This window comes from Lolium perenne, chromosome 3 (assembly GCF_019359855.2).
Source record: "Lolium perenne isolate Kyuss_39 chromosome 3, Kyuss_2.0, whole genome shotgun sequence".
Taxonomy (NCBI): domain Eukaryota; kingdom Viridiplantae; phylum Streptophyta; class Magnoliopsida; order Poales; family Poaceae; genus Lolium; species Lolium perenne.
The window spans coordinates 110773792-110799525 of NC_067246.2; the positions used below are offsets into that span (position 1 = coordinate 110773792).

At 44.1% G+C, this 25734-nt stretch overlaps 3 protein-coding genes and 1 long non-coding RNA gene across 24 annotated transcripts; 3 read left to right on the top strand and 1 right to left on the bottom strand.

The window, feature by feature from the left end:
• Window positions 1-7216: 7216 nt before the first annotated feature.
• Window positions 7217-9817, top strand: LOC127338344 (uncharacterized). 2 transcript variants are annotated; one of them, XR_011755219.1, is made up of 7 exons: window positions 7217-8010; window positions 8092-8230; window positions 8339-8415; window positions 8945-8989; window positions 9074-9140; window positions 9227-9414; window positions 9739-9817. It is a non-coding gene; the product is annotated as an uncharacterized lncRNA (long non-coding RNA). The 2 variants fall into 2 exon arrangements; XR_011755218.1 differs by having other exon boundaries at window positions 9283-9414.
• Window positions 9818-9845: 28 nt separating this feature from the next.
• On the top strand, window positions 9846-17129 carry LOC127342167 (uncharacterized). 20 transcript variants are annotated; one of them, XR_011755225.1, is made up of 13 exons: window positions 9846-9919; window positions 10216-10338; window positions 10420-10508; window positions 11030-11134; window positions 11262-11483; window positions 12425-12491; window positions 12600-12638; window positions 13245-13307; window positions 13792-13942; window positions 15031-15143; window positions 15240-15369; window positions 15836-15932; window positions 16754-17129. XR_011755225.1 is itself a non-coding variant. In XM_071828094.1 (13 exons), the coding sequence occupies exons 8-13, from the start codon at window positions 12633-12635 to the stop codon at window positions 16814-16816; spliced, it is 435 nt and encodes a 144-aa protein (XP_071684195.1). In that variant the 5' UTR covers window positions 9846-9919; window positions 10216-10338; window positions 10420-10508; window positions 10814-10925; window positions 11030-11134; window positions 11262-11483; window positions 12425-12491; window positions 12600-12632; the 3' UTR covers window positions 16817-17129. The 20 variants fall into 20 exon arrangements, 9 of the variants coding, with proteins under 9 accessions (XP_071684195.1, XP_071684199.1, XP_071684196.1 ...); XR_011755227.1 differs by having other exon boundaries at window positions 13792-13901; window positions 15008-15143; XR_011755229.1 differs by having other exon boundaries at window positions 13792-13901.
• Window positions 17130-18629: 1500 nt separating this feature from the next.
• LOC127342170 (GDSL esterase/lipase At4g10955) lies at window positions 18630-20865 on the bottom strand. The gene is made up of 2 exons (XM_051368122.2): window positions 20640-20865; window positions 18630-19804 (listed from the first exon to the last, which is right to left on the bottom strand). The coding sequence occupies exons 1-2, from the start codon at window positions 20750-20752 to the stop codon at window positions 18838-18840; spliced, it is 1080 nt and encodes a 359-aa protein (XP_051224082.2). The 5' UTR covers window positions 20753-20865; the 3' UTR covers window positions 18630-18837.
• Window positions 20866-21056: 191 nt separating this feature from the next.
• LOC127342171 (uncharacterized) lies at window positions 21057-22576 on the top strand. Its single transcript, XM_051368123.2, has 3 exons — window positions 21057-21347; window positions 21433-21606; window positions 22075-22576. The coding sequence occupies exons 1-3, from the start codon at window positions 21252-21254 to the stop codon at window positions 22438-22440; spliced, it is 636 nt and encodes a 211-aa protein (XP_051224083.1). The 5' UTR covers window positions 21057-21251; the 3' UTR covers window positions 22441-22576.
• Window positions 22577-25734: the final 3158 nt, after the last annotated feature.

Consider the following 25734-nt stretch of genomic DNA (forward strand, 5'->3'; position numbering starts at 1 on the left):
GAGGCTCACAAGATTTTACCTTTGACATGATAGCCTCATGAGCTAACTTTAGCAAATCATGAGAGACTAGAAGATCATCATGGGAGCTAGTAAGCTTTCCATGACTTTCTTCCAATTTCTCATAATTGCTTGTTAGCAAAGCAAGTTGAGCCCTTAGCTCAACATTCTCCTTCAAGATGGATGCTTCTCAAGAGGTAGAGTTAGTAGCACAAGCATTATCAATTATAGCACAAGGAGAAGGCAACTTAGCAAGCTCTATTAGGTTGAGAGCCTTAAATTGCTCATGTGACTCGGTGAGTTTGATGAGCTCACTCTCAATGGCCCTAGAACCATTTTTGAGAAGCTCAAAATCCTCAAGGAGTTTACCATGAGCAATTACTAGCTCATCATTTTTAATTTGAAAATCATGTGCCACCTCTAAAGCTCTATCACGAGATTCCTTTACTTTAGATAGCTCTAGAGTAAAGGTCTCCTCAAGAGATTCATTGGTGGTTTGTTGTTCTTCAAGGGCTTCACTAAGAGTTGCAATCTCGTTTGCATACTCGCGCTCATGCCCTTCCATTTTCTCAATAAGTTTTGTGCTCTCAATGGCAAAAGCCAAGATTTTCATGAAGTTAGAGCAAGCAAATTTCTTATCATGGAGAGCATGGAATACTAACTCACCCATCATGTTTAAGGAAGCAACATTAAGTTCTTCCATATCATCATCCTCATCATCACTAGATAAATAGGGTTCCAAGGAAGGAGATACCTTAGAAGCCTTAGCCATAAGGCAAGTGTAGGAACCATGAGGTGATGAAGAGGATGAAGTAATTGAAGCTCCATCCAAGATCTTGTCTTGGCCCATAGTATCCTTGGTTCCCTCTACATTGTTAGTCACACAAATACTAGAGGAAAGCAAAGTATCTTCATTATGGCAACAAGACAAGGCAAGCATATCATCATGGAATGAAGATATGCAAGGACTACCAACACTAGCATGTAAAGAATTTATAGTGCTACAAGTGTTCAAGTCCAAAGATGAAACATTGCAATGGGATAGGGATGAAGAATCATCAAGAGAAAGCTCACCATCAACAATGCAATGTTCATCACCACTCACCATACCATTACCTTGTGTCTTACCACACATTGGTGAAGTGGAAGGAGTGTGATCATTCTCAATGGTCTTGGACCCACCATATGTATCTCGAAGCTTTGTCCAAAACTCATGAGCACTCCGGAAAGACGTGATGGAGGAAATCACTACATGACACACAACATGGCAAAGCACTTTAGTAGCTTGAGAATTTAGATAAGAGTTTTTCTTCTCCTCCAAAGTTGGATTTTGTGGATCCTTAGGAGGAGAAAACCCCATATCAAGAATTTGCTCCAAATGTGGGTGCATGCCCCTAAAATAATCAGGCATGTAGAATTTCCAAGCATCATAATTAGTGCCATCAAATGTAAAGGTGGAAATGTGCACTAATCCTCTAGCCGACGTCATACTCTCTAGGTGGTGAAGCCCAACAAGATAAGAGAGCCCTAGCTCTGATACCAATTGAATGTACTAGGACGTCGCCTAGAGGGGGTGAATAGGTGGTGTATAAAAACTTCTACTTGAGAGCTAAACTAGGCGGAATAAAACTACTAAGTATTTACTAGTTTAGCTCAAAGCCTATCAACTAGGGGTTTGCCTAAGAGCACCAACAACCTATGCTAGCATGATGAGCAACAAGGTGATAACAAGATAGGTATAGCATCAAGCATGGTAGATATCACAATGTAAAGTGCATAGGTAAAAGAGCTCGGGTTGATAAGTAACTGGTGCACGAGGAGACGACGATGTATCCCGAAGTTCACACCCAAGGGTGCTACGTCTCCGCTGGAGCGGTGTGGAGGCACGAGGCACTCCAATGAGCCACTAGGGCCACCGTATTCTCCTCGGGCCTTTCCTCCAAGGAGGAAAGCCTCGATCCACTAAGGGACCCTTGAGGGTGGTCACCGAACCCGTACAAGCTTGGGCAAACACCCAAGTATCAAGCTTGAGGCAACTCCACAACACGGAGGCTCTCAAGTACAAGGCCACAAGAGGCTACAACACGCCACACCGGCAACAAAGCCACCAAGACACCAACGCGCCACAACCGGCACCAAAACCACAAAGGCTACCACACTCCACAAAGGCAACAACACCACTAAGGCTACCACGCCACAAAGACGACAAGGCCACAAAGGCTACAAGGCAACAAAAGGCTACAAGGCCACAAAAGGCTACAAGAACACCACTAAGGTCAAAGACGCCTTCTACGAGACCGAAACCTCGGAGAGAACCCAAACCGATGCACCTAATGCAATGGCTAACAACACCACTAAGATGCCCAAGTTCTTCTCTCCCAAATTCCAACAAAGCTACAAAAGCTATTGGGGGAATAAAGGAGGAAGAACAAATATGAGGAGAAACACCAAATAACTCCAAGATCTAGATCTAGCAAGATCCCCTCACTTGGAGAGGGATTCAATTGGTGAAGCTCTAGATCTAGATCTCTCCTTTCCTCCAAAAATATGCAAGAAATAGTGGGGGGATCAAGAGGAGGAAGAATCACTTCAAGGTCAACAATGGAGGAGAGAGAATGGAGGGGAAGAAGTGGTTGGGTCGGAGGTGGAAGAGGGGTATAAATAGGGGGCCCAAAATATAGTTGTTGGGGCTGGAAAAACGGTCAAATTCGAGCCCAAGCGGTACTACCGCTTGTCAAAGCGGTACCACCGCTCGTGCGCAAACTATGCAGAAAACAGTCAGAAAACGCCCCAAACCGGTAGTACCGCTCCGCGAAGCGGCACTACAAAAATACCAAAGCAAATCAGTGCATCATGCAGGAGAGAGAGAGAGTTGGTGGCACGCAGCAGTGCATGCACAGCGGGGTGGGACCGGGAGACATACGCGTGGGGCAGGCGGCAGCAGCAGCGGCAGCGTGGGAAGCGAGGCGAGCGCGCGCGAGTGGGGGCCAGCCTGGCGAGCGAGCGGCCGGGAGCAGCAAGTGGCGCGCGACGCGGGATCGATCTCCCGTGAAAGTCAACGCGCGCGCTCGTGCGGTGGAGCGTGGCGAGCGGGCGGGCGGCCGGGCGGGCTGGCGAGCTAGTGGAGATGGGCCGGTGCGGGTGAAGGGCATGGCGGCCCACTGCGGGCTGGAGGGAGCTGCCTAGCTGGGCCAGAGGCATGGCGGCGGCCCAGGTGCGGAAGGAGAAGCTGCGGGGAAGAAAAACAGAGTTGGGCGCCAGGTACCGGGCCGGTACCGTAAATGGGCTACGGTACAACCGAGCGGGTACCGTCCTGGTACCGCTTGCGATTCAGTATACAAAGCTGCACGTGCGGTACTTTGGCCGGTCCCGCCCACGGTAGTACCGCCCGGCCCAATAATATTTTTTTCTTTTTCTTTTTAAATATGCAGCAACTGTAAAATCCATAACTTGAGCTAGGAAACTCGGAATGACATGAAACCAATTTTGTTGGAAAGAGGGAGACAAGAGCTACCTTCTAACATGATGAAATCATGGAAAAGAGTGGATGATGATTTTCTCATGGTCATAGAGGTGTAACCTCTCAATATGGTATATCGGGAAAATCATCACCCTCGCACATGCAACATGCGATGCAACCGGAATCCGTTTCCGATGAGCTAGAGCTTGTCACGAGAATGAACACAAGCTCTAACTCATCTCATGGATAAGAACCAAGAACAACCAAGAAACACGATGCAATGCATGCAAGGTTTGAGCTCTCTCTGATGATGCGATCCACTATCCTATCGAGCACAAACCTTATCCTTGCGCGTTCCTCTTGAATCGGCAAGCTCCGTCTTCATCCTCTTCCTCCAACATACACGCCACCGTCTTCTTCCAACATACACGCCACCGTCTTCATCCATCTTCTACGTCGTCTTCGTCTCTCTTCATATTCTACACCGTCTTCATCTCTCTTCAACACCGTCTTCATCATTGTACTCGATCTTCTCCATCTCGCAACCTTGAGACCATCATATGGCTATGGACATGTCCTAAGATTGATTCTTAATGCAACAGTTAGTACATAGAGATTGTCATTAATTACCAAAACCACACATGGGGCAATGGACATGTTCTTTCACATATATTGAAGATGAATCCGCTGATATCATAGAGGATGATTCCATTGACCCGAACAAAATAATTCCGGTAATAACCATAGGAGATGAATCCACTGACCCGGAGGTGCATCGGGTAGTATTGTATAAGAGTAAACCAGTAATATTCATATAGATGAATCCGAATAAAATAAATTCGCTAACCCGAAGAAAATAAATCCAGTAATAATCATCGATGATAAATCCACAAAACCGAAGAAGATAAATCCACTAAATCGAAGAAGATAGATCCACTGTGCCGGGAAAGATATATCCAGAGCCGGAGAAAATAAATCCACTGTTATATTTGCGGTAACGATATAATGGCGCAGCCCCGAGTGCCGGGTGTATTTGCCGTAATATTGTAATGGCACAACCCCCGAGTATTCTGGTGTGACGAAAGTAAATAATAATTAACTCTCGGAAGAGGAACACTTAGCTTTTTTATCGGGTGTGACGGAATCGGCGTGGAAGTAGGTCGTCTGATATACGCAGTCGAAGCGGTGGACGTAGTAGATGTGGCGGATCCTCGATGGATGAGCCCCCAAGCGTAGTGAGCGACATGGCGAACGGGGTCGACGTAGCAGCGGAAGTCGAAGTTTTATTGCGATCTGCAGTTATATTGTAGTGCGCAAGTTCGGGCGCAAATAATAGCTCGAGCCGAAAATATTTGGCCAAATAAAATGTGCAATCAGTAATTAATTAGAAATATAGCACCTGATATATATCGAGTCCGCAATGTGACAAGCGAGCCCCCGAGTATGGCGACTATACGTGGCGAAACAATCGAAGCTTGTTCCGATCTGCAGTTATATTACGGCGCAAAAAACTGCGCGTAAATAATAGCACGAGCTAAAAAATATTTGACTCAATTAATCTACAAAGAGTAATCGATTAGAAAAATAGGACCTGATGATTCCAATCTCGGTCGAAGTCGCGATGAAGAAGATTAATTTGCAGCGTCACGATCCTCCATAATAGTGCTGCACTTTAACCTGACCGTTCCTTTCTTTTCTTGGTACTTGATACTCCGCCCGTGTAGATCGGCATGACGGAAACATTGGTGACGGGCTGACGGCCAGGTCCCAAGCACGCCCTGCAGCCGCTGCCGATGACTCCCGTCTAGATCCCAATCACCAGAATCCCACGACCATGATAAAATTGCAATTTTGTTGGTGACAAAGTGCATCTCCACGGACGAACTAGCCTGATGGATCTGCGCCAAAAAAATCCTGTCGGCTGGTCATTGACAGAGCTGATGACGAACTCGACAATTTTGTTTCCCAGACGCAATCTGAACGTTGTTGATGATGAACTCGATGGATCCCGTCCGGATGACAAAATCCAATCGTCGCAATCCCCACGGACGGCGCCAATTGACGAGGGATCACCTCGCCAATGTCTACGTATTGTAGACTTGGGTTTCGGGAGGGAGCGACGATGGAGATTCCAGGAGCGAGATTAGGCACACGACGTACCCAGCTTCGGATCCCCTCGGGGGAGGATCCCTACGTGCTGCTAGCAATCCAGTATATGATCATATGTATGTTTACAGGGTGCCACCATAGGCGGAGCTATGTTGTCTATCTGTTCTCCCCCTCTATCGGGTGCCCTGGCTGGCTTTATATATGCAATCAGCCTAGGGTTTTACAAGAGTCCTAGTCGACACTACTTCTTCGGGTTGCCTTGTTGGGCCTTCTCCATATTGGGTCGAGCCAAGCCAGGTATACTAATAATGGGTACCCAAAGGGTATGCCCATATCAGTAGCCCCCGAGTGTCTAGGGAAGTCGAAGACTTGCGTAGAGACTGCAAGCATAATCATCTCCGAAGTCGAAGAAATACAAGACGAGGCCATTGATTCGGACAATACATCAGGTAAATGTCGTAGATCATGTGTAGCGTAGATGATGTCGACGATTCTCGAAATTATTTTTCTATCGGGTGCGCGGCAGCGCTCCCGATGGGAGTAACCCCCGAGTCTATGGGCAAGTGCTTGCACTTGGGCATAGACTCAAGTTGTACTACTCGATGAAGATTTTGACTATATTTCTGGGCGTAGCCCCTCTTTTTATCGACTCATGTTGGAGGACTTAATGAAATCCATGTGCTCCCGATGGGAGTAGACTCTACTCGAGTCGCAGAGTCGAGTTGAGTCTACAAACCTTTATATATTTACAGAATCGAATGAAATTTACATGTTTTTTCTCTTTTTCAAATTCTTCGAGACCAAAGAGATACTATATTTTCTTCGTCAAATATATTGTATAGGGATATTGGTAAATGCGGCTGGTTCATCTGACGGATCAGGTACCAGTTAATTGCTCTAGTTGTAAATCCGGATAAACCTACTTCAAACTCGCGTCCCCGGACACGAATTCGGGATACTGGCGTAATTCAGAACGTGCCGCTTTAGGACTTACCGAAACTGAATTCCAGCAAAAGTATCGGGTCCACAGCGCGTCCGCCGGGATTTTTCTTCACATCTGTTGATGTGGAAAAAAGTGGCAGAGCACCTTCGGGTGCGATGCCACGCCACACAGGACGGATCCTGGGGTCTTACCATCGTGACCTTTTTACGAGTCACGGCATTCGGAATTTTTACCGCGGCGGACGCGCTCCGAGAATATGTTGTCTAGTGCCTTGTTCGGCTGATGTAATGACCTATTTTCGGACTGCTATCTTTTGTCAAATAAGATCTTGATGTTCCTTCTATATTGCCTTGCTATATTGAATTCCTACATATTGTAGACTTGGGTTTCGGGAGAGAGCGACGATGGAGATTCCGGGAGCGAGATTAGGCACACGACGTACCCAGCTTCGGATCCCATCGGTGGAGGATCCCTACGTGCTGCTAGCAATCCAGTATATGATCATATGTATGTTTACAGGGTGCCGCCATAGGCGGAGCTATATTGTCTATCTATTCTCCCCCTCTATCGGGTGCCCTGGCTGGCTTTATATATGCAACCAGCCTAGGGTTTTACAAGAGTCCTAGTCGACACTACTTCTTTGGGTTGCCTTGTTGAACCTTCTCCATATTAGACCGAGCCAAGCCAGGTATTTCTCTTATAAATGTCCCTAGACTACCCAGCCATCCAGGGGGTCTGAGAGGGGCAAATCAATCTGGTCCACACGTTTTCACCGGTACAGTAAAAGTTGGCTCCCGCTTTCTACTTCAGCCGTTGGATGTGGTTAATTTTTCCTCACTTGTTCATCCTCCAAGCAAGTCCATGACGCATGGGGCCGAGTATATGCGGGATCCACCGAGCAGAGGGAGCGATGCTGCTCATCCGCGTCGCGTCCTTTGGCGGTTTTCTCATGGGAGTGGGTGGACAACGCCTTGTCTCGATTGGTGCCGTAAAAACCCTAGCTGCCCAATCCTCATCTCCACTCCCCTCTGCCCAATCCTCATCTCCACTTCCCTCCGCCGCCTCTCCTTGGCCGACCTCCACCTTCCGCCTGGACGCGGCCGCAACAGCGGCAGAGAACGCGCGCCCGAGCGAGGGCGGCTGGATGCGGCGATGGAGTCTCGCCGTATGGCCGGTCGCGCGGCACTGGCCGGACGTGGCGGCTGTACGCAGCGACGGCTGGGCGCGGCGGCTGTACCGGCAGCGGCTGCGGCAGAGAACGCGCGCCCGAGCGAGGGCGGCTGGACGCGGCAGCGACGGCTGGATGCAGCGGTGGAGGCTCACCGGACGGCCGGACGCGCGGCGCTGGCTGGACGCGGCGATGGATGGACACGGCGGGTGTAACGGCAACGGCGATGGCGCATCCCCGGCTCCGATTCGCCCGCCACCTGCGCTGGAAGCGGGAGCCGACGGCGGATGCTGGACGCGGCAGAACTGCGGCAAGGATACGCGGTCAGGCGCAGTACGGGATTCTCCCTCGTCTCTCTCGCTCTTCCTCTTTACCTATCTCTCTCAGATCTCACTCTTGTTTCTCACTTTTCAGCTGCAGGGAATGGTGGTGGAGTAGGTGTGAGTCAAGGACGGCCAGGATCCGGGGCAGGGCCGGCCAAATCGTGGCGGGCGGCGGATTTCGACAATACAGGGACATCAACGGCAAGCACTGCTGGTTTTAAGACTCCAAGGTGGGCTTCAGGAGAGCTTTTCCCAAATCCCAATCTCAATACAGTAGCATTTAGTTATTGTTACGTATTAGCTAAGAGCTCCTAATAGTTTGTTTTTCCTATTTGCAGCTACTATTTTAGTAAAATATTTGATGTGCTAAAACAATAATGCGGAGAGAAGTCGTTTCTCCAATGAAAAATAATAGGTACAGATTTTTGTTTTGTTTTCAGTACCATTTTAGGCTTCAGTTAGCCGAAAAGGAATATATCGACCAATGTTGGACCATGTGGTTGCATGGTCAATGAGGTGGCTGAGGCAAATTAGTAATACAACAGCTAGATGAGTGGCGTATACTAGATTGTTGCAGTAGGTACATAATTGATATATTTGCTTCCCTCATTTGCAAGTGGCCCTTATTTGAGATGATTTTCACTAGAAACCTGATATCGTGTTGTGTATACCAGATTGTTCAGTAGGTATGATTGATATGTTTGCTTCCCACATTTGCTTGTGGCCCTAACTTAAGATGATGTTCATTGGAAACCTAATAGAGTAAAATTAGATTATCGTGTAAATCCGCTGTCAATTGCTACATCTTCCAGTTTATGATGTATCTTTGTTCAAGGAGTGCTTACTAGAGAGGGATGTATATAATTGAAATTTCATTTCAGTTGTATATTTTACTTTATAAGGCACTATTTTGTTTTTTCTGAAACCTACCGTATCTTATGCAGCTCAAGAAGGTGATTTCAGATCTTCCTTGTGAGGTACTTCAAAAAGTATGTGTTCTCATACGAGATGCAGCCCTATTCCCATACCTTTGTTTATGAGATTTGATTTTGTGACATGTTTGTCCTTTTTAGTGGCTGAGGTGCGTTGAATTTTATGGAATGAATTCCTAGGCACCAACAGAAGGATTTGTGCAATGGTGTAAGTTCCTACTAGCTCTGAATCTTGAATGCTTACATTATGGCACTATCAAATCTCAGGTTTTTGTACCCATTGAGTTGTTGTAGGTAACAAGTTTGGTGTTGAAAATAGCGTTTATTTCTGTGATGTTTCATTCGTGAAGGATGCCAATGATGCACAATGAGGAGATGGTTGGGCCTTGTGGTGTGCTTACGACAGCAGCTCTCCTGTCAGTGCGGTGTTCTCGGCTGTAGTAGGGCGACCTTGCCAGCAAACTCGCCATCTCTTTCCCTAGGTATACCAGCTCTCGCCCGCTCCCCTCTTCTTTGATTTTGCAATGCTTTTACAATGTTTTATTATCTACTATGTATGAGATACTATTTACAATGCTTTTATTGCCAAACAGGTTCAGCAATGTATGCCAAATGCATACTACTCGGCATGCCATCTTATTTGTTGCTTTTATGATGTAACATGTGCTCTAGGTGAATTAGTACAGATACAAATAATATAGTATTTTTACTCATGAACAAGTACTCATTTTTTTTTAGTTTGGCTGCAACCCTGTGCTTGCTTGTTTTGCGATTACCCACCAATTATAACTCATCGCCGTGTTCAGGTTCAAACTCCCGATGAGGTTCTGCAGCGCTGATATCAACCTCACCAGAGGCATTCGCCGCCTCTCTTCCCCTGCAGTTCTGCCGTTGCTTCACCTGTGGAACTTCGCAGAAACGCCGGAAAAGAGAATAGCCGCTGCATCTTGGAGACCCTCACCCATAGTCGCAGTCCCATGTTTGCCGGTAATTTACTTCGATTAGGATTCTTTCTCTTGTAGACTTTCCTCTTTTATGTGATTATAATTCTCATTGAATTGAAGTGTAAATAATAGTATTGACCTGCTTGCTTTGGCCATCTTTTTCCATGTATTACTTGGTTGATATGCTTTTGGCCATTACTTTTTGAAGTGAGGTTTACTCATTCAATGGAGATCTTGCAGCATCCTCCAACTTTTATTTAGTATCGCATCAGAAAGTCAGTTTTCTTTGTGCATTGATGCATATGCATGCAAAGATATGACCGGAAATGTTATCTACAGGTTTTAGTTCCTCCATTTTATTCTGGATCCAACTTTGTGTCAGCATCATTTGTTGTATGGATTTCAATCATAAATAGCAGAAACTGATTGGTGTGTATGATCATTGGCCAATTCTGCTGCCTGGTATGTTAACTAAAACAACATATATTTGTAGATATATGGGAATCTCACCTTGTGTTTACTAATGAAAATATTATTTTCCAGGTGATCACTCGCTTGCCGTCACCTGAAGGACCTAACCTGAGGTTTCACATGCTTCATGAACTTTTACTCAAATGATCAAAGAATTGCGGGTATAATTATAATACAAGATCACCCAGTTTACTCTTCCTCCTTTTAGCCACACCTCCTTAGTGCGTTCATCTCGCTTTTTAATTTGTCACGAGATGGTGCTACTCGATTTTACAATTGAAATTCCTTTTTAGCTCTAATTGCATGTTTCTACTTGATTTAGCACCCCCAAGTGAACTCCTACCGGCTGGTTTCTTGCTTAGCTTTGTGAAGAATCCGCTTATTATGTATTTCCTTACTTTTTCTTCAAAACTCACCATTGTTGATTTCCTTCTTTCTATCATTTGTGCATCCATCACATGTTCAGTTAAAGGATATTCTTCTCCTTTTATCCTGCCATTTTTTAGTCTGCCACAAGCAATTGGGTACAATCATATTTACAGAGGACATTTAAAAAAATCTGCTTATTCCGAAGTCAGGTTATACAATTTCTGATGCAATGCTATTAATTGTTTGTCTCTCTTATTTTATTTACTTCACGGTGCGGATAACTCAAAATTTAATTTGTTATTTTAATATACAGGAGCTAATGTGGATATACATTTCATTTCAAAAACTTAGAGGGTGGCTTGCTGTTTGATGTTATGATTATGAAGCTGCAATTCACCAATTTATCCCTTCTCAGGAGGTAATTCTTTTGCTTTGACCTGAAGCAGTAGTGATAGTGATTACAGGAGGATAGCATGGTTTTCTAATCAGTTATCCCTTCAATATGACTATTTTATGTAGATCAGCAACATTATGTCACATTGCAGGTTTGTGTGTGATGCAGCTTTCACGTGTTTGGAGCCTTTAGCCTTGCCTGGTCATGCACGTTTCTTACGATGTCAGTCCCGCATTCATTTCTTGAAGAAGATGATGATTCTGTGAATAGTTGGTCTTGGTCATGTCTGTCAATGGATGAAGCATGCAGCTCTGTTTGCTTTGGGGTATTGCTATCCACCTGCCATCGGAAGATGGTGCTGGAGTGTTTGATGGTATTTCTCGTATTGATATCATCACTCCCAACTTAGATATGCTTCGGCAAGTAATTTACTTTATGAGCTTGTAGTAGAATTAACTGAAGGATGCGATATGTTGTTCTTCTAAAAATGTGTAACTATAGTAGTTCATGATCACATACATCCTCACCTCACCCACAAAAGAGGGCACATCGAGCTGTTATTCCTTCCAATCTTCCAGATCTGTATCTCTTGCACGTGCTCATGTCTTGTTCACCTAGATAAATTTGATTGCCTTGGGTAATGTTTGATCTATCTTCTCAGTAGTATCCGACTCATTAGGTCTTGTGATAATGTTTTTTTTGTAACAATCTGATAATGGTCTTAACCCAATGCGAGCTATTGTACAATATTTAAATCTTTGTACATAATTTTTTAATCAGTGTGCTTGACAACCCCGCCCTCCAGCACTTGCATAGTCAGTTATGCCAGCCTGATTCTCCATTGTCTTTGCTTGATATATATGTTTAGCTCATGTAGCATCAGGTTGGGGGATTTATTTCAAAAGTGAGCTCAATGAGACATCAATTTTTTTAAAATAGAGGTACAAAAGTAAGATTATTAGCTACGTGCTATGCTTCTTGTTGTTTATGCGAAAGAACAAAATTAGGGCATTAGTCCGGTCTCCCTTCCTCTTCTAACCATTGTTTGTTTACAATGCTGAAATGTTTCAAATTAGTGAGCTTAGTCATGTTCTTGCGGGCTTCCCAACCATTTAGATATATTACTTATATGTGTTTCTTTGTATTCAGATATACATTGAACCAAGTAATACTAAAATATTTTGGGTCAGTGGAATGCCTGAATGCAAATTTTGGAATGCATGACAAGGTTCTTTTGGAGCTTCAGGAGCGAGCAACCAAATTGAAGGAAATAGACTTTGATTGTAAACTATTTAGTTTTTTGTTTCATTGCAGGAGCTAGAAAAGAACAGGCAAGTCAAGTGACTGATTTTTGTAGCAGAGATGTTCACGAGGCTAGAAGGTAAACTATGTATGACCATTTATTTACGGTTTTGTGTTCCTGCGATTGGTTACTAACTGATGTGTTGGGTGAGCACATTATTAATTTTATTCTGATGGTATTTGCCAGGAACAACCTTAGTTGAGGCATTTCTACATAAATATGAAGGTAAATGATTAGCTCCCGATGCCTTATATGTAGATTTTAGATGCGGATCATCCTGAAAACAAATTCCAAGTGGTCCCTTAGACTTCAGTAGCATGGTTCTCAGATACTCATATTTAACAACTATGGTTGCACATGCATGACCATTTTACCGGCTATTGTAAATATATGAAGATTAGTTTTAGGGCTTTGACATGCTTATCTTAAGTATCATGAATCTCCAGCACAACTTTGGAGGTTTCTGCAGTTCGGTGATTTATTTGTGATGAATATAATACTCCCTCCAGGTCAAAATAATTGTGAGTTTAACCATTGTTGATTTCCTTTACAAATCATGTTTATTCATGTATCTCATATGTACATCCATCTTGTTTAGTTAAAGGCCATTCTTCTCTTTTCTCCTTGCGTGCTAGCTACTTATTCTTAGAGAGCATGGTTTGATTTCCTTCTTCTAGCTTTTTCCATTCTACATTTTTTTTCTTCTGTTTAATGGAAGGATGCTTAAAAGTTAAAGGTGCACCTCAATTATTTGTATTACCTTGCAGCTTTCTTCTACATAGTTGTGCTTCTATTGTAATATATATGCTAACGTGGTACATTATTGGTCAGGCTTCTGCACGTCCAAGTGTTGTTTGTGGTGGTACCTATGTGCTAAATAAGCCAGATGGTCAGGTAGTTCTTATCCCTTCTGTGATAATCATGCATGGTGGTACCATAGTCATGCAGTCTTAATAATACCAATAAATTTATAGATTTACAATAGAAGTTAAAATGTTCCTTTCCTTTATGTGATAACCTTGCTCCTGATAATTATCTTGCAATGGCAATAGAACTTCAAAGGTTTCTTTCCTCTATTTGTTGATTCTTCGCATTCAACTCATGCCAGCTTATAGTGAAGCATGGATGACCTCGAATTATTGGGAAACAAGAAAAGTAGAAACATTCTGCCAGTATCCTCTTGTTTAAAGTGTCCTCATATAACTTCTAACTAAAAATAGTACAATAAGTGATCATGGCTTCCATCATTTTTTCGTCTAATCGTGCCTTTTCTGAATTATCTAATTAGTGTTTAAACTGAGCTTTCCTTCCCTCCAGTATTGTTTTGATATTTCCAGAACATGGCTTCTCCTGATAACTACATGTCTCTGCATTTTAGTTCAGATCTCCGAGTTTCTTCTTGGATGCCCTATTTCACGATGTTGAAGGGAGAATGCATTTGGTTTATATTCCAGGTGTCGTCAGCTATACCAAGCAGCTAGACAATATGTATCCTCCAAACTTGGTTTCTTTCTTTGCAATGGAACAGGGTGCTTTCCTCTTACTATTCTGAAAAGCCATAACTCTGCATTTAAGAAGTGATTGTCTTCACGGGCGTATAGATGAGTTAGAATGATGACTAGCACTCGTATGTTGAATATAGCACTCCCCTTTATCAGGTGCTTTAGTACAGACTATTGATATAAGAGAAAAGGCAAGTTCTGTGTTTTTTTGTACCCTTTGTGGGTGACATGACTAACTATTGTACTCTCTCTGTCTCTAAAAAAAGTTGCTCAACTTTGTGTAGATACGGAGGTATATAGGCATGTTTTAGTTATAGATACATCTCTATCTACAAAAAGTTGAGCACTTCTTCTATTTTGTCACTTCTCTTAGAAAAAATATAAAAATTTAGAAATTCTGCAGTCTTGATTTCAAGATTTGAAGTTAACTAGCTGTCTTGAAGTGATTCATCTAATTTGAACCTTTTTTGCGGGGCATATAATTGGAACCTAAATTTTGTGTAAAAACTGAATTTTATAAAAAAAAATGCTTATCTTAGCAGTCCCCTTTGTTTGTATTAAGATTTTGATTCATATAATCGGAACATATAAAAAGTTCCACAATTTTGAGGTGAATTAGCTATCGATATGCTTTTTGTGAGAACTATGTCCATGTGCTCAAGATGATAGGATATGAATTTGCTCTATAATTTAAGGTTATATGTTTTAAATTCTTTTGGGAGAAGATGCTACAGCAATCATACAATTCAGGTTTGGAAAGATTAGGAATGAAAATAGAAGGGGCCATACACATACAAGATCATTCAAAGCTGTGCTGAATGAAGTCGTAATTGGAAAGACATTGAACTGAAATCATGTTCTTGTTTAGTTATGCCATAGATTTGTTTGGTCTGATTGTAGATGATGCCCTTTAACTTGGTACTACCTATTTAGAAGTGTTCACGGGAAGTTTCTTCCCTGCACGCTATAAGATTAAAAAATGATCAATTAGTTTACTTGTTTCTTGCTGTCATTTTAATTGAGGTGATGCTTAAATAATCTTGGATTTTTACGATGGATAATGGTTTATCTACAAATCTAATAGTTTGATAGGCCTCTGCCCATTATGATGATAGGTTGCCTCAAACGATTGAAATTTACATCAAATGAGGCATACAGGAGGCCGTTGGATGGGTTCCAATGGTTCAAGTTGTCCTGGCTGCATTAGGTTTCATTGTGTTTGGAGGAGGTGCAGTGATTTTACCGCAGTTTTTTCTACCTAAAATACTTCTTCAGCACTGTTATTTCATTGTGTTAATGTTTTTGCAATCTGAATTTTGTACAGGTAGTGTTGATCCCGGTTCTGGGGAATTGATTTGGGCAACTTTTGAAGTTTGGTTCTCATATATTGGTCCTGAAAGATATTTTTGTGCAAGTGGCCAATTGATGTTACGCTTATTTGAAAGCCAAGCCTGGTATGTCTCGGGCTCTTCTTTTCTATTCTGCATTTCTTCAGAAAAATCTATTACTCTCTGGGCTTGATGATTTGGGTAACAAGTGTTTAATCTACTTTCTCGGAGATGTGCAAGAAGTTTAATTTATGCCAGAAGCTGTATATGAGTCCCTGCACATCCATTCTCATTAAGAAAAGAATATTTACACTCCACTATGTATGCATCAGCTACTATTACAAAACTCTTATTGAAAAACAGGTCCAGCAATGTACACCAAGTGCACACCACTTGGCATGCCAGCTAATTTGTTGCTTTTAGGATGTAACATGTGCTGTAGGTTGCTTAATACAGATACAAATAATATGTTCTTTTTTACTCATGAACAGCAAGTACCCAGTTTTTCAGTGTGCCTGCAACCCAGTTCGACAACAACAAGAGCACATGGTATTTGCTCTGTCAGTATATCACAATTTAATTATGTTTATAGGTGTGCTTGCACTGCAATAATCAAAGCCGGAATTAGTGAGTGGGGCTTTCAACATGATTCTTTGTTGCATCTAGCTCCACAAACCACCTTTATTCAGGTAGGTGGTGTCAGTTCTTGATTGTGTATGACTGATTATGCTAAGGTCTTTAATCTACCTTTTGTTCACTCGATAGAGGTTTCCTAGGATACTTGATCTCTGCATGTGTTATACCCGTCGGCCAACTTTGTGTTCACCGATGACCGGTACCTCCGCGGCATTAGCTAATTTTTCCAGCGTACAGATTTTAGTAGACAAAACGAATGTTGTTATGAAAGATTTTTCAGTCCAGAAAACACATAAGAGCCTGCGAGAGCAAGGGGAACCAGTATGCATGTTGTTTGGAATGCATTAGGCCAGCTGCCATGGATGTGGTATGTTGGCATTACAAAAATTTCTATTTTCTTCATGTTGGGTAGTGTGCAGTATAACACCTTGGCTTGCTTGTTTCTTCATGTTGTGTAGTGCTACAAAGGAAAATGATCAATTAGTGTACTTGTTTCATTCTGTCATTTAATTGAGGTGATGCTTAAATTATCGGCACTTTGTTTGAAATACTACAGAAATAGATGCATGTATATTTGCCTTTGCAGCACTAGCATTTATGATACACAACTTGTTGTATTTTCCGTAGATAAAGCACCTTTATTTGTCTACTTCTTTGTTTGATTTACACTCATTCACAACACAGTACACTTGTTTACTTTACCATGTGATTTCTGGTGATCTTCACACTCACATCCGTAGTTGATTCTGTTCCCTGTAGAAAAATTCATAGTAGCAGATGCTACGAGGATTATAATTTATCTAATGTCCTATGCTTTGTTATGTTAATGGATTTGACAAAGATAATGATGACCCAAGCATGTTTTATTTCATAGCTGTGGAACCCTGAGCAAGGTGCAGTTCCCCTCCAAGTTACCCTCCAAGTGTGCAGCGTGTGATCCACCATGTTGAGCAATGCTGCATTTACTCTGAGCAATTTTTTTTAGTAAAATTAGAGCTTAAATAAGCTAGCCAGTGGCAGCTAAATGCCCAGATAGGTTGAGATGTTGATGGAGCTGATAGGCTCTATTACTTCATGGATTAATGATTGCTGGTATCACTAGGATAGTAGTTAATGAATCTTGAAATCATGTCTCGCCATGCATAATTTTGCCGATTGGTGTAACCATGTTATCTATGATATTGGTTGCTGTTTTGAGTACAAGAAAATAAAGATCCGGGGCACTGAAAGCATCCTTATTTGTAGTTGAACCGGATGACCACTTCTGATGTTGCTTTGCAATCATGATATGTTCTGAATTTCTATTGGAAGGGTGGTGATGATGTCGCTCTCTGGACAGCCTAGCAGAAGATGAAGTGTCCGATTATCTGAAATTGTTTTATCGTGTAGCTTACTAATAATCTAAGATATCTCTATTGCTTGGTTAATTATTTCTGGGTATTTCCTTTCCATTCATGTAAACAATGTACCTTCAAAATACTTACTACAAAATACTTACTATGATGCATAGTAGATATCGCTGATTCACTCCAGCTTTGTACAAACTGTTTGACACTTCATATGAATTGAAGAGAGTGGTCTATGGAAACACAAATGCTTCCTTAGAACTAAAGGCATATATAACACCATGGATAAGACTTGTAGGCACTAGCCCTTGATTTTCCCCTGTGTTTCTTTTGGCGCGTGCTTACCTACAGAAACATGGGGGCTTAAGTTGTTCTGCTGAATTGCGGTACAATTAATTGGCTCGGGTTAATTGCAATTGTTGCAAAACTAACCAAAATCTGACTTAGAATAGCTTCATAAGGGGTTGGAAGAGGAAGAGGAGGATATAGGAGGAGTGGAAGGAGGCGTCAAATTTGGGGGGTGATGGAGGGAGAAGTTGTTTATACTAAATAAGCTGAACTTATGGTTTGAATTTTGATTTGATTCTGCCATTTGCGCGATAGCGCAACAGGTCATCTAGTACTAATAATGGGTACCCGAAGGGTATACCCATGTCAGCATCAATTTGGTGAAGGAGTCTTTTAGGGCATTGGAGGTTGGGCGTTAAACCCCTTTAATTTTGAAGGTGACATCGGTTTTGAGCGAGCGCACGGCTGCCGAGATTGAGAAGACATCAATCTGAATATGATCAAGAGCATTCATTGTCATCACACAGAAGCAGAATCCTCTAGCCCCAATAGCCGGGCAATGGGCGAAACCTCGAAAACAATTACACCCCAAATAACTGAATAAGCTGCCGTCAAAGTGTTGACTAAGGCAGACAGTATGGCAAGAGGAGGGGACTGTTTCATGCACAGTTGTGCGACGAGCTGGATCATTGAGCCCACACGGATTCCAGCTCAGCAAAGCTTGTTTTATCTGATCTAAGAATTATCTTACACGTAGAAGAACTATATAGGCACTTTCTACAAAATTCCGATTCCCCACTGGATCTTTTAAAAATGAATGCTGAAGATTATAGAAGAAAGGAAAGCTGTGGTAAAATCTGTCTGCTATTGTCGTTGCGGATTCTTGTACTGCTACAAGCTCCTACGTTTACCGTCTTTACATGGAACAATAAGCATGACCGATGATTAAAAAATAAAATATATCTAATATTATTCACGGTGAAAATCCGAAGCTTTGGGAAGTTGAAAGAATTATAACGGTCGAGTGAAATCACAGTGTATAAGGTGTAAAACCAGTACACATTCTATCATAGAAATGGTACTGAGTTCACGACAGGACAGTAGAACACCTGACAATTCAAGGTACAATGCAAGACTGGCATTTCATATGCACAATTAATGTAGATATATGGAACAGTCCTATGCGACGACACAACTAAGAAAGGGTTGCACCTCAGAAAAGGAAAAACTGACAAAGGTCTGCATGAACTGGAGCCCTTCAAAGATCTAAAAGCTTACTTGACTAAAGAACAGGGGACCGACATCACCATGCAGTTTATTTTTGCTACGCTTGTTTTACATACAAGGATTTTAGGTGCCTGTACATGAGCTTGCTATCATGCACAGCCAGATGGAGCTCAGAATCATCCGACCACCATTGCTGCAACCCATGAGCTTTTAGAAACTTCTGTGGTCCTTTCGCAATCACAAACACCTTGGCACGTGCCTGAGCGTGACCATCGCCGCGCTTCTCAGTAGTAACAGTGGCTACGCCACTACGGTCAACATAGAAACAGCAAATGTAGTCGGAGTTGTTGATGTACAGGTTCGGCACCCATCTCTTCACCTCCTTGATCAGTTTTTCTTCTCCAATTTCAGAGACAATTTCCCCCTTGTCTCCCGGCCGAGAAATTTCACTGGCATTTGAGGAGCTGCCACTGATGTATCGCTTCAAAACCTTGTCGGCTTTCTCCTGAAGTTTCCTCAAACCCATGCCAAGTGACACTGATGGTGGGTTAAACAAATGGCATTCTACAAAGACTCCATCCTTCGCCAAGGTCTTACCAACCTGCATAGCAAATCCGGCCCCCAGGGAATGCCCTGCAATGCACACATTGTTGCTTCCATGCTTATTGATTGCCGACTGGAGCAACTCCAGTGCTCCGGCGTACCTCACAGAACCCCTCAAGCTCTCCTGAGCAAAGAACCTGAGGTCATCCTCCAAGTCTCTCGCAACAGTCAACTGCTTTAGTACCGTTCCCCTCAGTGCCAGGACAGCCTTCGGAGCACCATTAGGTCTCAGCATTATCAAGTCCGATAGGGCAGCAAGCTGGTCCCATTCTAGAAGTGCCCCATATATTGATCCATCTCTGGAATCGAGCAGAGGGCATACCAACTTGTATTTAAATGGCTTCCACCAGTTAGGAGCAATGGCAGTTGAACCAGTTCTGTTCTCTTGCCTGTCAAACTCCAGTACATATGCGGCCTGCACGAAACACGAAATTGCAATTCTTCTGTAGTTGGGATTTTTCCTGCAGAATCATTATATCTGTTCGTCAGTACTACAAACATGACTAGTCTTGTTATCAATCATAACAAAAGGCGTGGCCTGCAGCAGCGGCTGAAGTGACTAAGAATACAAGCAGGATAAAATATCAGAAGACTAAATATTCCTTGGATAAAACACTGGGACTTTAGGTACATTTCAACAGCATTTATTTACATTAAGCTGTATGCTCATCCTACAGGTTATAGAGAGAAAGAACCGTGCCCTCCTTTCACCATCTACTAATAGTTCGTTTTATCCTTAACATAATATAGTAAGCCCTTTAAAGGTTCATGAGCCATTCCCTCATAAATTAGCTTTGTCGTACAACTAAATTAGACTCAATCATTTGAGACAGCCCCTTTTGCAATCCAGTAGACTCAATCAAACAACACCCAAGATGAATTCAGTCACAACGATTCCAAGGCAGCAAATTCAGCCGCGACATAGGGCGAGGCGAGAAACAGGGAAAACGTGTGCCCCCGGGAAGGCCTTGCGTCAGATGTTCTACTGGGGAAACAGCAGTATAATCCACAGAACAAGGCCTGTAATTATCTGAGAATCAAAGTGGCATTTCGAGGGCAAAGAGCGCAAGAACAGTTCAGACACACACACACACGAGGTTTAATTTGACGGTGTGCCCAGACACCGGTAAAAACAAATCCCCTGATCTAGACTTGCAAATCAAGACGACAGTTCAGATTCCCGATACCCCGTACAGAGACTGTGACGAACCCAGCCATACGCAGTGTGCTGCCGTCCAACGCTTTCTAGGAGAGGAGACTGGGAGGGTGGAAGGAGGAGGGTGTAGGGTTGCGTACCAGTTGGAGCGGATGAGGTCCCTCCAGCTGGGGTTGGAGAGGTTGCGCGGCCCCGTGGCGTGGAACTCCCACGCCGGCGGCTTGCCGCCGCCGACGCCTCCGCTGCTCCCCATCCCCTTCCTGGGCGGAGTGGCGGTTCGTTGGCGGCGAACTGATGAAGGAAAGGGGGAGTGGGGGACGACGACGCGCTGGGGAAGGAGGATGAGTTTGAGTTTGACGCGCGACGCGCAGAATTCGCAGCTGATCTCCGGCGAAGTCGATATCAGGACGGCTACCGACCATCAGTGATTCGCGCCTCCCGTTGACCGCACAGTGGCCCCAGCCATGTATTGATCCCGTATCTGTCGTATAGTCTACTTTCCGTGGTACCGTATTGGACTTAAAAAGATTCCCCGGGTGGGGCCCGACCGTATCGCCACGTACGCGTCGTCCATCTCCTCACACCCGCCCTCTCGTCCGAGACGACCATTCTCTCCCCTTTTCTTCTCCACACGACTGATTCCGCGCCGCCGCCATTGCCCGAAGCACCGGCGAGCATCCTCTCTGTGTAGAACATCAGATCTAGGATCATTCCCCGAGATCCTGGGTTGCAGATACTCGATCTCCCTCTCCATGTCACCGTGGTCCGGGTTCAAAGGAGACGGAGACGAACCAGATCCGTCTCTGCAGAGTGATGAACTCGCCGGAGATCCTGAATCTGGATATGAGGTAAATCTCCACACCCTGACATCCCGGTGCTCAACACGTTTTCGTGAAGTGAAAAACCTGATTCCGATTCCCATTTCTCCGGAAGATCGACACCGGCTACGACGCCTTCCTTGATTTGCCTCGAGAAATCCACGATTCGTGCTTCTCCGGGACTGAACTCTACACACATCATAGGTGTCGTCATGGCGACTGCCCTCAGAGGAAGGTAGCATTTGACATGGCTGCTACGGGGAGAAGATTTCTTGGATGCCCTCGGCAGGTTAGCAAAAAAAAAAAAAAAAAAAATCTGTCACCTCCCTCAAACGATTTAAGAAAAGGTACGAGGTAAATTATTGGGTGCGTACAATATCAATATAATTTCTGTTTTCGTGCACGTTCATACAGACTGTGATAACTGTCAATTTTAATTTGGCATCATGCTCAATGAGGATTTTTCTTTCTTGCATGATTATTCTTCTGCCTAAGGCGCCAATAGTGGGCTGCTGGCATTACTATGATTTTGCCTGTTTGGTGTCCACGCATAGCAGGAATCATTGACAGATTGTTTGTGCTTCATATACTTTACTACCTAGACTTAAACGCGTGTTTGGTTTGATTGCAACTTTCGTCTGCATGATAGTGAGCACCTCATAGGAAACACAATAGATGAAAAAATTAGGTATCTTATAAAACTGATTAAATTTAGAATCGCCTTTGTATCTCACCATTTTTTTTAAACGTTAAGCAGGGAGCTGATCGCTGCTCGTTCGTCGTATGGGTCGATGACCCTTGGAATCCAGTGTTAACAAGGTCCTTGATCCACTTGTGGAACTTGGTTGGCTTACGAAACAGAGAGGGTATCCACATATGTGAACCGGAGACACAGATGAATCAAGCACACCTAGCTCTTCTGACAGAGAAGAACAATCTGCGGATCGCTGTTGACCAAATGGAGCACGGTTTTATGTCAAGAGAATTCAAGCTTAAGGAAGTTATTCGACGCAATAGTGAGAAAGCCACCCGCCGACTGAACTTGTACGCCAATTTATGCATATCTGCTGTCAGTGTAGCTGTCACAGTTTTTGCTCTGATGGTGGTTGTGGTACTGAAATAGGCAATTGGACAGTTTGTATCCGTTGTTGTTTTATCAACTTCCATTCCAAAACCCCTGCATTGCTCCTATGATCGCTTTCCTGTTGAACAATTGTTAAGAATCGAATTGGGATTTTTGGATGGAGGTCCATGAGTTACTTTGCTTGTCAGTGTGTTTGTATATTACAACTTCGCCCGCACCCCATTGTAAGGCGAAATCTGATGTCTAAGGATCATAGTCGCACAATTTCCTGTATCAAAATTGCTTCTGTGACAAGTTTGTGTCGTGAATATAATTTCTGATCATAGTACCATACGAACACATGTATTGGTACCACATAAGAATCCACTGCAGTACCGTACACGGCACCCGGATGTACTTGTCAGGAGGGAGATTTGGTCTGTGTCCATCGCGCTAGGAATCTCCGGTGTACTCAGCGGTACGCGTAAACGATATCAAGAAATCTGCATCCATTTTGCTTACTCCATCGTGCGTAGACCATCTATAATCACCCTGGCGGGCGTGAGCGGGGGATTAAAATGTTACCAGCGCAATCAGCAAGACAAACATGTACATGTGTGTCCAGGTACCCATCCAACTCATTAGGGCAGTGATCACGGCATATAGTAACAACTTAGGCATGAGCATTCCAGAAGATAGATAATCGGTTTAGTGCCAATCCATAGATTCCAAATGTCTTCGATCAAATAAACTAGGTTTGCATAGTAGGCGCATAAAGAGGTCGCCCCCCCCACGGCACATGGTACCAGCAAAAATCATGCTGAACATAGTTTTGATGGTAATATTAACCCTAATTAGTTAGCCACTGAGAAAGACGGTGGCGGAGCCAACACAAAAAAATCCCTTCATAAGAGAACCTCTGAAGGATGCATCTACCCCATCTCGATTCTGATTCTCCTACATGGCTTTGATGCAGCGCTTATACTTCTCTGGGATTTGGCCGATGTAGATGGGCTGCAGCCCACTAAGGCAGCCCATATAGTCTACAATTACTGAAATCTCAAGGCCCATCACGTTGGCAGCTTGGGACAGCCTTGGGGGACAAAGTTTAGTCCCACATTGCTAGTTGGGAGAGAGTTGGAGTGGTATATAAGGGCTGCTGTTCTAGTCATTCCAAGTGAGTGAGAATAGAAAGAGCTCTCGCGCACTCCTCCTCCTCCGCCCGCCTCGCCTCGTCACGCACGCACGCACGTCGCGTTTCGTGACTCGAGTTCGAGTTTGAGACACACTCAAGGAAGCCTAAACTTTTTGCTTGGTGCACCAACTGTGTTGGGTACGTGTCGGCCTACATGTGCATGCTCGCCGCGTGTCCTTGGCTTCCTACGCGTGTCAACGCGGTCGGGTCGGGTTGGCTTCCCAGGCTATACAAGGAGACAGATCAGATCTAGAGAAATACACAGTTCTCAGAACTCTCTAGTCCCTCTCTCTCGTGAAGTTCCTTTTGCTGCGCTACTCTCTAGTCTTCCCCATCCCGGCGATTGCGTGCACAGCCGTCCGGGAGAGCAGGCCTCCGAAACTCCGTCCGTTGAGATCCTGCACCGGGAGACGGGCGATAAGGTTTTTGGGGAGCGTCTCGGCGCGGCCGCCTCGCATCTTGTTCGTCCTCTTCTTCGACGACCCGGCTGCTTCATCGACAGATCCGACTACACCATGGGCGACATCAACAATACCCATGGTGGTGGTGGTGCTGCTGCTGGTGCGATCTTCCCGGTCGCGATGTACGTGCTTTTTGAAAGAACATCTCTTACATTATGTTTTGTGTGTTTGATGTCAATATATATGATTCACTAATGTTTGTTTAAGTGGTGCAGAGATTACATAGATATTTAATCTTGTGTGTTGGATTTGATCGACTGTCAAAAGAAATCAGAAAAGTTGGCCAGGGCCGGATAATCCGGGCCGGATATTGTTGAAATATCCGGCCCCCTGGTTTTGGCTAAGTCTTCGAGGAATTGCGGCTCAGTATGGGGGCCGGACATTTGCCCGGATAATGTCCCGGTATTGTACCAGGGCCGGATTATCCGGGCCGGATATTTTGGAAATATCCGGCCCCCCCATTTTTGGCTAAGGACTGGAAGAAATGTGGCTCAGTACATGGGCCGGACTTTTGGCCGGACAATGTCATGGTTTTGTCCCGAAGACCGGATTATCCGGGGGGGGCGGATTATCCGGCCCTTACTTAGGCCGGATTATCCGGCCCCCCGGAAGCAGCAACGGCTCAATTTTGTGAGGGGGTATAAATACCCCCCTTCTTCTACCTTGGTTGCTTGCTCAATCATTATACAAGAAATCTGCCAAGCCACCTCCATTAGAGCCACCTCAAGAAAGTCAAGATTTGCAAGATCTCCTTCCTCCCCCAACTAAAGCTCTTGATCTTTGGAGATTCGAAGGAGAAGACACCGATCTACATCCTCACCGAAGCGTTCTTCATTTCCCCCTCTCTTGTTTGAGGGATCTCATGCTAGTGTTCCTATTTGGTTCCCTAGTTGATTTGTGTTGATGTATTGTTGTTGATTGTTGTGTTGTAACAGATTTGGGAGCCTCCAATTTGGTTGTGGATGTGTGCCCCAAGAACCTTGTAAAGGCCCGGTTTCCGCCTCGAGGAAATCCCTTAGTGGAAGTGGGCTAGGCCTTCGTGGCGTTGCTCACCGGAGATCTGAGTGAAGCCTTCGTGGCTGTTGGTTTGGCTTTCGTAGCAACCACACTTCTCCAAACGTAGACGTACCTTCTTGCAAAGGAAGGGAACTACGGGAATCATCTCCGTGTCATCGCGTGCTCCACTCTCGGTTACCTCTATCCCACTCTATCTCTTATATATTGCGTAGCTATATCTTGCCTAGTTGATAGCCTTGTCATATAGGTAAATTCACTTAGTTGCATATCTAGAGAATTTACCTTTTGTGTCAAGCCTAAATTGAAAAAGAACTAAAAATTGGTTAGCACCTATTCACCCCCCCCCCCTAGGTGCGGCATACGATCCTTTCAATTGGTATCAGAGCCTCGGCTCTTATTTCGGGCTTAACCGCCTAAGAGTATGCCGGACGAGGAGTCCTCGGAAGGGGCCGCCAAGATGGTCTCCGTGGAAGACTTCAACTCGTTGAAGTCCTCCGTGGAAGCCCAAATGGAAAGCATGAAAAAGATGATTGCCGAGCTTTTGGCTCCGGCCCTTCCCAAGGCTCCTAGTGTAGAGGTAAAAGACACGGGTGCGTTGGATAAGGGAGAGGCTTCGGACCTACCCTCATCTACCAAACCCGTGGAAGGTGATAACTTAAACACTATCAAATCTCCTATTGC